Raw genomic sequence first — 13,670 nt, forward strand, 5'->3', positions numbered from 1 at the left:
GGACGCGCGTTACTGGCGGGAGAGTCTGGTTCTCCAGAATCCGCCAGGAACAGCGGGGGCTTCCGCTCCACCGGAGCTGTCTTCGGGAGAGGGAGCCCCGCCCAGACTGGGGGGGAGCCCACGGGTGGAGGGGGACACCGCCCAGCCCGGCAGGGCTCCTGATCGCCCACCTGAGGGGTGACAGGACAGAGGCCTCCCACTTGCTCCTGGCCCGGGGCAGTCTGCACCTGGGCCAGCCCAGGAGGTGCGGGCTGGGCGTGGGCAGGCCAAGCTGAGGGCTCTGCCAGCTGTGGGTACAAGGCAAGCGTCCCGGCAGAAATGGGGGCTGTGTGGGGTCCACAGCCCCCTCCCCCTGCCCTGAGAGTCCCCGAGACCCAGCGCTGGGGCAGGTACAAGCTGTGGCCCAGCAGGCTGCTGCAGCCCACCCACCACCTCCGAAAAGACAGAGCAGCCCCCACCCTATGCCCGCTCTCGCCCTGGGCACTGGGCGCCTGCCCTGTCCCCTCCCCCAGAGGCGGCCCCTTCCCAAGCTCCTCCCACACTGCTGAGCCTTCCTGGCCCGCAGACAGCACTGGAAGATCAGCTCGCGTCCCCGTAGCCGGGTTCAAAGCCACTGCCCAGCTCAGGTCCTCCTGCGCCCTCACTTTCCTTGGCTTGGGCCGGCAAGACTGTAACTGGGAGCCAGGACTGACACTGAGCCCGGAGCAGAGACCTCGCCCCCCGCCAGGGAGGCAGCGCGTGGCTGGGGTGGGGTGCGGTGTCCCTGACTTACCGTGGTTTGACGTTACGATGGCTGGACCGTGCTGTGCACTCGGGACTCGAACCCTGAATGTTGTTCTTTCCCCGGGCTGCCCACGCGTGGGAAGCGCCTCCCCCTCAACGCCCGCTGTGGGTGAACGCAGGTGCTCTGAGCGAACCTCAGGCGGGCCGGGCTGAGCTGTGGCCTGGATGCCGCGCGGTTCCCACTCGCACCAAGCTTGTCCAGCTGTGTAGACAGCTTCTGTAGATGGAAGACGGGAAGGAGGGAAGAGCAGAACCAGAGATCGAAGCTTTGGGTGACGCGGAGGGGCAGGATAGGTTGAGAGAATGTGTCAAAAACCCCTAAATTTCTGGGCAGGCGCTGTGGCGTAGTGAGCTAAGCCTCCCCCTGCAGTGCGGCCATCCCACATGGGGGTGCCAGTTAGAGTCCGGCTGCTCCACTTCCTGTCCAGCTCCCTGCTGTGGCCTGGGAAAGCAGCGGACGATGGCCCAAGTGCTTGGGCTCCTGCACCTGCGTGGGAGACCCGCGGAAGTTCCTGGCTCCTGGCTTCGGATCAGTCCCGCTCCGGCCACTGGGGAGTGAATCAGCGGATGGAAGCCATCTCTGTCTCTCCCTCTCTCTCTCTGTGACTCTACCTCTCAAATAAATAAATAAATCTTAAGAAATCCTAAGTCTCCATGTGTTTATTTGAGAAGCAGGGAGCGAGAGAGAGGGACAGAGAGAGACACTCTTGTCCACTAGTCCTCGCCCCCCACTGCCCCCAGTGGCCGGGGCAGGCCAGCACTGAAGCCAGGACCCAGTCACACTGCCGCCTCCCGGAGCCCACACTGGCCGGAAGCTGGAGTCAGGAGCTGGAGGCGGGACTCAAACCAGGCATCTTCCTTTCTCAATCGCGCTTAAGATGTCGCTTGTGTTTAAAAGATGGATTTTATTCACTTGAAAGGCAGTGACGGGGGAGATGGGGAGAGATCTTCCATCCACCGGTTCACTCCCCAAGTCCCCGCGACAGCTGGGGCGGGGCCGGGCCACAGCGCACCCAGGGCTCCGTGTGGCAGGGCCCCAGGCACCTGAGCCTCACCGGCTACGACGTGGCTGCATCGATTCCTGGGAACACCTCGTCCTGGGAGAAATCCAGCCTGGGTTTGGGTGCTGGTGGGGGTAACCATCCAGGCCGGGGTCGCCCAGACGCAGGTGAGGGGCTGTGGCTGGGAGAGCAGCCTCGCCCTCCCCCTCCCCGCAGCTGGACCCTAGGACCCCTCCCCTTCACGAAAAGGCCCTGCCTGCTCCCTCCCTGGGCCACCATCAAGCTACCCAAGGTGCCTGTCACCCTGACACACACTGGATGGTTTAGGTCTGCACCTGCTTAGAAGACGGACGGTCCCTAAGTCACCTGTCCCATAGCTGACACTGATTCTACAGTCTGTAAATCCAACCGTATCTTGTTCTGCTCATCATAAAAGGAGGCAAAAAAAAAAAAAAAAGGAAAAAAATAGCTACAGGCAGCCAACATGTAACATTTTCTGAATCCACAGTGCTCTTAAAAAGTCATCATCAAACATCATTTTGCAAGCAACACAATTTCACACGAACCGAAACCGAAAAAAGGCGACGTTGGACTGGCTCGGGGCTGCACACGGCCGCTCTGCCCGGGTAACTGCTCCCCCCGCTTCTGCTTCAAAGCGCACACAAGCGGAAAGACACCAGTTTTCCACTCTGCCAGTATTTTCCAGGGTTCCTGTCTGGAGTCAGCACAGCCCAGTCCAGCCGCAATCAGGCTGACGGCTCCGGGCAGTCAGGGCGACGTCCCCCCAGCAGCCAGCAGGGGTCCCGGGCGGGTAGACAGGGACCCGGCGCCCGCGAGTGCCTGGAAAAGTGCGCGCTCCCACATCTGCGGGCGCGCAGGGGCTGCCCCAAAGCCTCCCACTCCATCCTCTGGCCTGGCTCCTGGGCCCACCCCGGCTCTCTTGTTGGCTGGTCAAACAAATATGGCCAGTTTATATAAAATCCTGTTTTGTTCGCAGTAACCACACCCCCACCCCCAGCCCCCACCCTTCAAATGCTGAGGCCTCCGTTTTCCTCCGTAACTTCCACGGGGAGGGGGTGGCGCGGAACGCACCCGGGCTCCGCAGAGGGGGCGCGGGCGGGAAAGGGTGGGGGTGGGCGGCCTGGTGCCCCGCGGGGCGGCCGCGAGTCCCCACGCCGCGGGCGGGTTGGGGCAGCTGCGGGGGCCCCTCCCGCGCGCCGTGCCGCGCCAGGTGGTGCGGGAGGCCCCCGGACGTGCCAGGCCCCGCACAACAAAAGCCCGGGCTCCGGGGAGGGCCCGGGCGGCGCGGGAGGAGGGGTGGCTGGGAGCGCCCGGAGCCTGCATTGGCCGCCGGCCACCGGGAGGAGGAGCAGGGCGGCGTTAAAACACCCGGCGCGGCCCGCGCCCGCAGCAGACGCGTCCCTCGAAGGCCGCGGCAGGCGCTGAAGCCCGCCGCCCCCACCCTCCCCCGGCCGCGGCCCCCGCGCCCCTCCCGCGCCGCCCCCGGACAAAGAGCGCGGAAAGTTTGCGCGGTGAGTGCGGCGCGGAGCGAGCGGGTGCGCCTGGCGCCCGGGGCGGAGCGCGCAGCCTGAGCCCCCACCCGCGCCCCCCAGCCCGCCGGCCCGAGGAGCCCGGACGCCAGGCGGCGCGGCCCAGCCCCCGCCGAGCCCCCGGCCCGCCATGGGCGCCGCGGCCCGCAGCCTGCGGCTCGCGCTCGGCCTCCTGCTGCTGGCGACCCTGCTGCGCCCGGCCGACGCCTGCAGCTGCTCGCCGGTGCACCCGCAACAGGCGTTTTGCAATGCGGACGTAGGTAAGGAGCGCGGCGCCCGCGTCCCCGCGACCCCCGGGGCTTCGCAGGCTCCCGCCCGCCGCGCCGGGAGCCCGCGAGGGGACGCCCGGGCGCGCCTTCTCCTCCTCCCTCCCTGCCTCCCTCCCTCCCTCTCTCCGGGGCCCTCTCTCTGCGCCGCGATGCTGCCGAAAACCGCTGCGGGGCCGCCCGCGAGGCTGGTGCTGGGGGCGGGGACGGTGGGGGACGCGGCGTGAGATGGGGGTGGCCGGGGGCCGGGGGACTCCTGGAGAAACTTCCACAGGTGACGTGGGCTCAGGGCCCGGTGGGGACGGGCTCTGGGCACGCTTGTTGGGGGGGGTCATCGCGCCCAGCTTCCCTCCCTCCCGGGGTGGCTTCCCTGGGCTCAGAGGGGCAGGTGGGAGAGGGCTACCCCCTCCCCAGGCCCGCGGACTGCGCGGTGCCCCGCCCACACGCAGGGCTAGGCAGGGCCCGCACCCGTGGGTGTTTGGCTGTGGGTGACTGCGTTTTCTGGAAGCGCACAAAAACCGGGGCCGGCAGGGGAGGCAGCACTGGGTGGCTGTCTGTGTTGGTCCCCAGGGCGCCCTGCCCCGGGAGAGGGGTGCTGCCGGGGACGAGGGTGGAGTCCCCGGCCTGGCTGTGACTGGTGGGAAAGCCAGGACTCCCAGCAGGCTCAGGTGCCAGTCTCCAGGGCTCACCCTGGGGCAGGTGCAGGCTCGGTGGCGCAGCAGCTGGGCCTCTGCACGGCTGGCCGGGCACCCCTCGCCCGCCCAGACCACACACCTCGCCTCCTGTCCCTAGGCTCTCCTGCCCACGCCCCACGGGCCTACTGAGCCTGGTTTGCGGGTGCTCTGAGCTGGCTCAGGCCGCCTGTGCCAAGGCGTGGTGAGTGCTGGCGGAGGAGTTTGTGCAAAACCTGCTTGGGGGGGATGGGGTCTTTGCGCCACTTTGGCTTTGGTGCTCAGATCTGTGGGCGTGGGGAGCCCCAGGCGTCGGGGTGCCCCTGGGAGGCACCCCAGGGTGGGGGAGTCAGACCTAGGTCCCGAGGGAAATGGGGAGTTGGCGGCCTTGGGGCCACAGCGGCTGCCCAGCCGTGGGGGGGGGGGGAAGGGCAGGGGGAGTGTGCTGAGGCCCCTGCCAGGCTTTGGGTCTGGACCGGAGACGGCAGGGGTGAGTGCTGGGGTGCAGGCTCAGGGCCCCTTCTTGCCAGTTCTCCAGCACAGCCACAACTTTGAGTGCAGATGCCAGGGTCCCACGGCCGGCCCTGCTGCCTGACCGTGGCCGTGGTGGCGTGCGGGTGGAGGAGGGAGGGCCCGGGGCAGGCAGCGTGGGTCCCCACTGGAGGCCCTGAGGGAGGCTGTCCCAGGCCCTTCCAGTCCCTGGTGGCTCCGGGCCGTTCTCCGTGTTCCTGCAGCTCACGGCCCTGCCCCGTGTGCCTGTGTCCAGATTTCCTCTTAGAAAGTCACTGGATCTGGGGTCCACCCTAATGCAGGATGATCTTGTCTTAGCAAAGATCCCGTGTCCAGGTAAGGTCAAGGTCATGCCCCCAGGTTGTGGCTGGACGTGTATCAGGAGGGGCCGCTTGGCCCAGCACACCCCAGGCCTTCCTCTCATTCCCTTGGGATAAAAAGCTGAGGATGCCACAGGCTGGGCCCCTAGAGCAAGGCCCGTGGCCGGGGAGAGGCTCAGAGCCCGGGGCTGCTCGGGGTGACCCCCACTCTGGCGCAGAGCAGAGTGGCCCGGGTCCAGCGGCTGAGGGATGTCCGTGTTTTGGGTTCCTTTGCAGAAAAGAGGGACGGAGGGTCTGGCTCGGGCCTCAGGTTTTCTATAGCCCCTCCCCCCAAGTGCAGCCAGGTGCCCCCGGGGGCTTGGCCACAGCCGACTTTCCTGGTGCGCTGGCTGCCTGTGCTTTGGGCTCCAGCAGGCTTGTGAAGTGTGTTGGTGTCTGAGAGGTGACTGGAGACCGGATTGCCCTCTGCCCGTGGGAGGGCTGGCCCCGGGCCTCTGCACTTGCTAGGATCGGAACGGTGGTCCGCAAAGAGGATTCGTGATGCGGCACTGGCGTTGAGGACGAAAGGTGCACCGGTCACCTTGGGGAAGGGCCCGGGTCCCTGGAGCCCGACAGGCGACGAGTGTTTGATGTCTCCCTGGCAGCTCTGCTGAGGGGCTGCTGGTCCATTCCCCTTGCGGGCCGGCGCAGCTCCGGCAGTCTGGCTGGAAACCAGGGGGGGCTGGCGGCTCAGCAGCTCCACGCGTGGAGCCCGGAGTCACTCGGCACGGCTGAGCTGCTGGCACACCCGGGCTGGTTTCTGGAATCAGGCGCTCTCTGGAGCGCATCACAGAGAATCAGATCTGCCCTCCGAGCTGGGTGGCGATGGCCGTGGCCACCTCGCCGGTCCACCACGCTGCCGTTTCCGGGAGGTGCCGTCTCAAACCGTCCGGCCCCAGCTAGGGAGGGGCCCACGGCTGTGGGCTGAGGGCAGCCGGGCTTCCTCCTGGGCCCAGCTTGTGGACACATCACTCCTGTCACTGCATTCCAGGGACCGGACAGGTAGGAGGGCCCACCCCGAACGGCTGCCACGTGTGCTGCGGCGTCAGATTCCTGGGAGTTGAGTCTGGGCTTGTGGGCGTGGAGGCCGTGGTCTGGCGTCCCTGATGGGTCTGTGCATCCCAAGTCTCCCACCCACGGGGTGGCTGGCTCTGCCCCCGGGGCCCTGAGGCGGAAGCAAGGTCTTGTTCCTGCCCCTGGGAGGGGAGCCCCAAAGACGGACACCGGCCAGTGTAGGCGTGGGCTTGAGACCACCTGTCAGGGCAAGGGGGCCCTGCGGGTCCTCCCCAGCCGCCACCGTGCGGTCTAAAGAAGGTCAGGCCCAGCGCCATTTGGCAAATTACCGCCCACAGCTGTGCTTTCCAGGTGACCCGCAATCGGAGGACGGCACGTGACGACAGAGGCGTCCGTGGGGTGCCAGGAGCCAGGGCTCCCAGGGAGGGCGGGAGGCCCCGTGGGGCACTGGGGCTGCCGGGCTCGGCTTTGGGCTGTGTCCCGGAAGCGCGTGTTCTGCGGGGTGGGGGTGGGGGTGGGGAGGACTGAACCCTGGGTGGCTGGCAGCTGCCCAGGTCGGGAGACAGGAACTGGGAGAGGTGTGTGTGAGGCAGGAGGCGTGGCAGGCGCTGGAAGGCAGCTCCCGCAGCACCACGCGCACAGGCACACGCGCACGCACGCACACGCGCACGCACTCGCCGCTCCCGTCTGCTGCGGGCGTCGCACCAGCCTGGGACCCTCTCAGGCCTCTGGGGTTGTGCCCTTCTTGTGGCCCTGCCCAGCGGCAGCCTTCGCTGTGGCCCGAGAGTGCTGGTGGGCGCAGGTCCCCCGTCTGCCAGGCGCGGAGCTCACGTCCTTTGGTTTGCACGCGTGCACAACAGGATGTAGGTGACGCCCAGACTACTGGCGGGGGGGGGGGGGGATCTGCAGCCACTTGCCCTGATGCGATGCCTGAGGGGTGGGGTGGGGTGGAGTGGTGGTCTTGGTTCCAGACTGGCTGGGAGATATCCTCTGAGGGTCCCGGGCAGCCAGGAGGAGGGGGAAGCGGACTCAGGGGCAGGGGTGTGGCCACAGGGTCTTCTTTCTCTGGAGCCGGGCTGACACTGGCCCTGGACTCCCCCAGCGCAAGCACAGCTGTGTACAGCCAGGGCCAGGGTCCTGCGGCTCAGACCGCGGGGCTGAGGAATCAAGGGTGGGGCGTGAGATGTTCCCTAGACTGGGGGGGTGAGTTAGGGGAGCAGGCACTAGGCACGCTCACTGTGTCACCTGTCGGTGGCGAGGCCGTGGCACGGGTAGCTGTTTGCGGTGCCGAGCAGGCCAGGGAGGGAGGCTGGGGTCAGGGGGCCCAGCAGGGAGGCGTGGACCAAATGTCCCCACTCCGGCTTGTCACATGGCGTCCGCATTCCATCCCGAGGGCCCCGGCGCGCTGCCCGAGATGTTCCAGCTGTGGAATGGCAGCAGAACCCGCTCTGGGGGAGGCGGGTGGTAGCAGGCAGACGCCGCCAGCCTGGAGGCGGGCACTGGGGTTCGTCAGGCTCCCCAAGTGCCGCCAACACTGGCACAGAGCTGCTGTCCCGGGGGGGGGGCCCGAGACGGGCCGGGTTTGTGCGTGGACTGAGAGCCGCCCGCGGTGGCCCCGAGTGCTGGCTCAGCCAAGCCCTGCTTTTGGCTGCTACGTGGCAGGTCCACGGGGAGGAGCGGCAGCCAGGGGTGGGGGAGGGAGGAGGAGTGGCCAGGAGCGTTTCGCAGAGGGGGGTGCCCCCAGGCCTGAGCTGCCTGTGGCCCTGACGAGTCCCGTGGGACAGTGCAGGTGGAGCCGTTGCACGGGTCAGGGTCTGGTGTGGCTCCTGCCCCCGCGAGGCGGGCTGGGCGCGGACCTGCTCTGAAAAGCAGACGGGGCCCAGGGATACTGGGGCAGAGGTTGGCCCGGGGGTCGCGAGCCCTGCAGCTGTGAGGGGTGCATGCGTGTGTGCGTGTGCCATCACATGTGTGTGCATGTGTGTGACGCATGCACGTTCTTGCACGTGTTTGTGGAGCAGACGGGGCCCAGGCTACCACCAGTCTCAAAGTGATATGTGACCTCCAAGGGCGGATGCTGCCAGTTTGTATTTTTTTTTTTTTTTAATTTATTTGAAAAAGTTACAGAGAGGGAGAGACAGAGACAGAGAGAGATCTTCCACCAGTTGGTTCACTCCCCAAATGGCTGCAACGGCCAGGGCTGGGCCAGACTGAAGCCAGGAGCCTCATCCGGGTCTCCCACGCGGGTGCAGGGGTCGAGGCACGTGGCCCATCCTCCACTGCTTTCCGAAGAGCATTAGCAGGGAGCTGGATCGGAAGTGGAGCAGCCGGGACTTGAACCCGTCCTACAGGAAGCCACTGTCGCGGTGGCAGCTTAACCCGTTGTGCCACAGTGCTGGCTCCAAGCTACCTGCTTTTAATGGGATTTATGTGTTGGGTTTCTTGTTGTGTTCTACAATTGAAGAGTCACTTTGTAGGCATTTACTGAACATGGAGTACCTTACGGGTGCCTGGAGGAATTTTAAAACATGACTCAGCCCTGGCTCTGTCTCGCTGGACCATGGCCACACTGAGACCCGGTGGGAGATTTGGCCTCTGGGAGAGGCCCGGAGGGGTGGAGCCAGGCCCAAGCCCGGGGTGGGCCCCGGGAGCCGAGGTGTGGCCTGGATTCCCGCGGGGGCACCCAGGGAAGGCTCCTGTGGCCCCTGCAGAGCTGTCGGCCCTGGGCGGTGGGCAGGCGGCAGCAGGCTGGGCCAGGGGCCCGGCGGAGAGACGCAGTCATCCTGGGCGCAGGAGACGGAGCCGAGTCGAGGCAGAGTCCCCGGGGGGTGAGCGGTGCCTGGGATCCGGGGTTCCTGTAGCTGCTTGGGGTCCCCGGGTTCCGCTGGGGAGGGGTCTGGGACAGGAAGTCCCAGCTGGGCTTCAGCAGACCACGGAAAATGTGTGCAGGGGATGCAGCGGGAACAGGAAGTGACCCCTCCCTGGAGGAAAAAGGACGGGGGTGGGGGCGTGGGTCACGCTGGCCTCGGACGCCGGAGCAGGCAGTCTCTTGCCCACCGCCCAGGGCTGCATGTTTGGGAGCGGAACACGCACGCGGGAGGCTCTCTGAGGTCAGCGGCACGCCTGCCCTGTCTGGGTCAGCGCCCGCCTGTCGGTGTCCTGTGCTTAGGGCCCAGTGGGGAGACCTGGAGTTGGCTTCAGGGAGCTCGGAGGCCAAGCAGGCTGATTCCGCCAAGTTCAGTCGCGGCGGCAGCGGCAGTGACAGCTGTCACCCGGGCTTCCTACGCTGCCCCTTGCTGGTGTCAACGTGGTTCATTCTGTTGTAAACCCATTTTATAGATGGCCAAGCTGAGGCGCCGGCTCGTTGAGTTGCCCGCTCAGGGCACATGGCTAGGGAATGGCAAAGCAGGAAGAGAGGGCTTTTGAAATAAGAGGCGCCATGGGCAGAGCACTGCTGATCCGATCCCAGGCTCCGGGGGAGAGGGGTGGATGCTGATGTCGGGGGCGGGGGGGTGGATGCCGATGGTGGGCGCTGGAGCAGCCCGGGTGGGGGCGCGGCCCAGGCCCGGGCGCTGGCCTCCTTCCTGTCGTCTGCCCGTGTGTTGCAAGCGAGCTGAACAAATTGAGCTGTGTCCTGACGGCAAAACAGGAAGCGGCCTCTGAGACGGTGGCGTGGACACCGTGTGCGACCTAGAAACACACCGGAGTGCGTCTCTGTGCACCCAGGTTCAGCCTGTGAGTGCGCGCGTCCTCTGAAGGTCGTCAGGTGGAACAGACGAACGTTTAAGATGCACGAGGCTGGCGTGGAGGGTGATCGAGCGCACGCCCGCGGCGAGAAGCAGCCCCAGCTTGTCTGTCCCTCCCGGCGCCAGGTCCCCCTCCCGCCAGTTAACCACTCCGCTCCATGCCTTTTCTTAAAGATGTATTTATTTATTTATTTGAAAGGCGGAGTTACAGAGAGAGGGAGAGACAGAGAGATCTTCCATCTCCTGCTTCACTCCCCAAATCACCACAATGACCAGGGCTGGGCCAGGCTGAAGCCAGGAGCCAGGAGCTTCCTCCGGGTCTCCCATGGGTGCCGGGGCCCAAGCACTTGGCCCATCCTCCACTGCTTTCCCAGGCCATTAGCAGGGAGCCGGATGGGAGGTGGAGTAGCCGGGACTCGAAACGGTGCCCATATGGGATGGCGGAGCTGCAGGAGGCGGCTTTGACCCGCTGAGCCATGTGCCTCCTGCCTGTGCGGAAAACCAGCCCAAGCCAAGTCCGGCGCAGTCTAGGCAGTGAGGAAGATGGAGGCAGATGTCCTTTCTCTTTTTGCTTATGTGGTTTCCTCTCCGTTTTCCGCGATTGGCGTGTAGTTGTGTGGTTGAGCTCAGCGGCATTGGGGAGGGGAGGGGAGGAGTTTGGCCCATCCGCTGAGCTGCCAGCATCCCACGTCAGAGGCTCTGGGCTCCGACTCCAGCCGCTCGCTCATGCTGCCCTCGAGGCAGCACAGACGGCCCGCGTGCTCGGGTCCCTGCCGCCACGGGGGAGACCTGGATGGGCTCTGGTCCTGGCTGTCGTTGGGCATTTGGGGATGGGAGCTTTGTCCTCCTGCCTCCGAGGTCGAAGCTCTATAGAAAGGCACTAGGGTGCCAGTGGGGAGACAGGGGAGAGCTGACCGGGAGGGAGGGACCTCCTCCACGCGCACCTCACTGTCCCGGGGTCCTGGAGACACGGGCGTGGCACCAGGGGCTCACTGCGCCCTGTGAGGGTGGTCGCTCGCACGACGGTCGCCCTCTCGAGCCTGCCATCCTGTGGCTTTGAGGACGTCACGGGATTGGGCAGCCACTGCCGCCATGGGGCCTGCGGCGCCCCGAGTGCCCACCCCGGGCTTACCTGGGCCCAGGTAGCCCAGCTCGGGTCTTCTGCCAGAGGTGCCACAGAGGCCAGCCTGGGGCCCTCGCTGTGCGTGCATCAGGGGGCGGCGTGGGGGGCCAGTGGCCGGGTCGCCGAGAAGGGAGCTGACCTCCAGGAAGCTTGCTGGCCTGTCTCTAGGCTTGGCGAGCTGCACCACCGCCAGGCCCAGCACCGTTTCCGGGACGTGACACATATCGTCTGGCCCTCAAGGCTGGACTTCTGGCCTTCAGAGAGAAATCTTTCTGACCTGGCCTAGCTCTCCGCGGGCCTGGCCTCCTGGTCTGTGATGGCTGGTTTAGGCTCCTCTCCTGCCTCGTGGCCCGCCCCCCGCTTCCCAGGGGCACTCGGGGTGACACCTGTGGGAGTCACTCCCCCAGCTGACCTGAAGGTGCAAAGCCTCCGTGCACCTGCCCTGGGCCCTGGAGGCCGGGAGTGAACGAGCAGAGGGGGGAGGAGCCTGGCATTGTGCTGTGGGATGTTCCGAGCTCAGAGAGACCCGAGACTCAGCGGGGCGTCTTCAGAGGCCGGGTCCACTTGGCTGAGACCTCGGTCCTCTCTGCTCTGTGGTCTGGAGGTGCGGTGGGGCCAGGGTCCCCCCGTGGGTGTGGCAGAGCAAACTGGGCCTTGCCCAGGCCCCATGTCCTCACCTGTGTCCTGTGATGAGGAGGGGGTGGGAAACAGGAGAGGGTTCAGGGGGAGCCAGGGGGCCACAGAGCTGTGGGAATGTGGCCTGATGGGAGTGCCACGCCGTGGGTCCCGAGTGTTTGCAGGAACGGAGCCCCGAGGTCCCTGGGCACCCTGGGACGTCTCCTTGCCGTCACCCTGTGGCAGGGTGCTGCGTCCAGGCTGCGTTGTGGGGGCCCCTGGGCTCCCGGTGCCGCTTGGGCATAAGGCTGAGATGCAGTTGCCCACGTGCAACCGTCTCCAGGGCTCCTTGCCTGGCTCCTCGCCGGGGGCTTCCTCCGTAGCCCCCCAGCTCTGAGCCCTCCCTGGGGTGCCTCTGGGAACACAGGGCCAGTGTGGCTCTGCCCAGGGAGGAACCGTGTGCCTGGGTGTGGGCGTGGGCAGTGAGCTGCACGGACATCGCCTGTCCTGGGCTCTTGGCCCTGCGGCCCACAGGGGACAGAGGAATGACTCTGGTGGTCTCTGCAGGGGTAGGACAGGCTGTCACAGAGACATGGGGGCCGGCGCCGGGGCATAGGGGTGAGGCCACCGCATCCCCTGCGGGCACCTGGGAGAGCAGTGGAAGACGCCTGACTGCTGGGGCCCCTGCGCCCACGTGGGAGACCCGGATGGAGCTCCTGACTCGGGCCTGGCCCTGCTCTGGCCATTGTGGCCATCTGGGGAGTGAACCAGTGGATGGAAGATTGTGTGTGTGTGTGTGTGTGTGTGTGTGTGTGTGTGTGTGGTCTCTCTGTAATTCTGGCTTACAAATAAAGCTTTAAAAGACAATACAATACAAAATTAAAATACAAAACAATACAAATTGCCTGGGGCTTTTCTGTGCCCAAGGGCCTTCTGTACACCCTCTCCCCCCCCTTCCCTCTTTCTCCCTTGCTCCCTCCCTCCCTCCCTTCTTCACTCCCTCTCTCCCTCCCTCCCTCTCTCCCTCCTTCTCTCTCCCCCCCCCCCTGGACTCCATGGGCGATGAGAGACGGCTGTGCTGTCCTGTCAGGGTGGAGGCAGGTGGCCCAGGACTCCCCCAAGGTCAGCAGCGGGAGCCCCAGGAGATAGGATGGGACTGCGTAGCCATGGACTCCCCGCTGCCCCAATCTGCGCGGCCGGGAGACCTGCCCGTCCCTGGCGGCCCGCCGTGGCCGTGGGTGCCGTGGCCTGGCGGCTCGGAGGGCGAGTTCTTAGGAAAGAAGCTCTCTTTGACCTGGCAGCTCTACGCTGAGGGATGTTTCCAGGGACGTAACTGGGGACACGTGTGAGCGTTTAGTCACAGGCCGTTCCTCTGGGTCCTGCTTGTCTCGGGGGAATGGTGGAGGCCCCCCGTGCACGCCGCGGCCGGGCAGGCGGTGTGAATGGATCATGGCTGCGGGCTTCCTGCAGGTGACCGGCAGTGTGGACTCTTCTGGAGGCGTGGAAGGAACAGGTGTGTGGGGGAGAGCAGCTTCCCCCTGCGAGTGTTGTTCTGCGTGCACTTGTGTCCCCTGCGAGTGTTGTGCTGGCTGATTGTTCTGTGTGCACTTGTGTCCCCTGCGAGTGTTGTGCTGTGTGCACTTGTGTCCCCTGCGAGTGTGTGCTGGCTGATTGTTCTCCGTGCACTTGTGTCAGACGTGATTTTTAAAATGCGTTTGTTTTCATCTACTTGAAAGGGGCAGAGAGAACTGATTCTCCATCCGCTGGTTCACTCCCCAAATGCCTGCAGCAGCTGGGGCAGGGCCAGGCCGAAGCCAGGAGCCCGGAACTCTGTCTGGGTCTCCCCAGGGGTGGCGGGGGTCCAAGCACTGGAGCTGTCATCTGCTGCCTCCCAGGGTGTGCGTTAGCAGGGAGCTGGATCAGAAGTGGAAGAGCCGGGACTTGAACCGGGCACTTGGATACGGGGTGGGGGTTCCCCGGCTCAACCCGCTGCGCCAGGCCCGCCCCACGTGTAATCTGTAAAGTCCACGCTTGC

The 13,670-nt window shown here is 65.9% G+C and overlaps 1 protein-coding gene across 1 annotated transcript in view; it reads left to right on the forward strand.

Moving 5' to 3' along the window:
* The first annotated feature begins 3,087 nt into the window (after positions 1–3,087).
* Positions 3,088–13,670, forward strand: part of TIMP2 (TIMP metallopeptidase inhibitor 2) — a 42,614-nt gene continuing 32,031 nt past the window's right edge. Inside the window, exon 1 of the mRNA XM_070060215.1 lies at positions 3,088–3,594. Coding sequence (XP_069916316.1) covers positions 3,465–3,594 — 130 coding nt within the window. The 5' untranslated portion in view covers positions 3,088–3,464. The remainder of the gene's footprint in view (positions 3,595–13,670) is intronic.

Source organism: Oryctolagus cuniculus, chromosome 17, assembly GCF_964237555.1.
Source record: "Oryctolagus cuniculus chromosome 17, mOryCun1.1, whole genome shotgun sequence".
NCBI classification, from domain to species: domain Eukaryota; kingdom Metazoa; phylum Chordata; class Mammalia; order Lagomorpha; family Leporidae; genus Oryctolagus; species Oryctolagus cuniculus.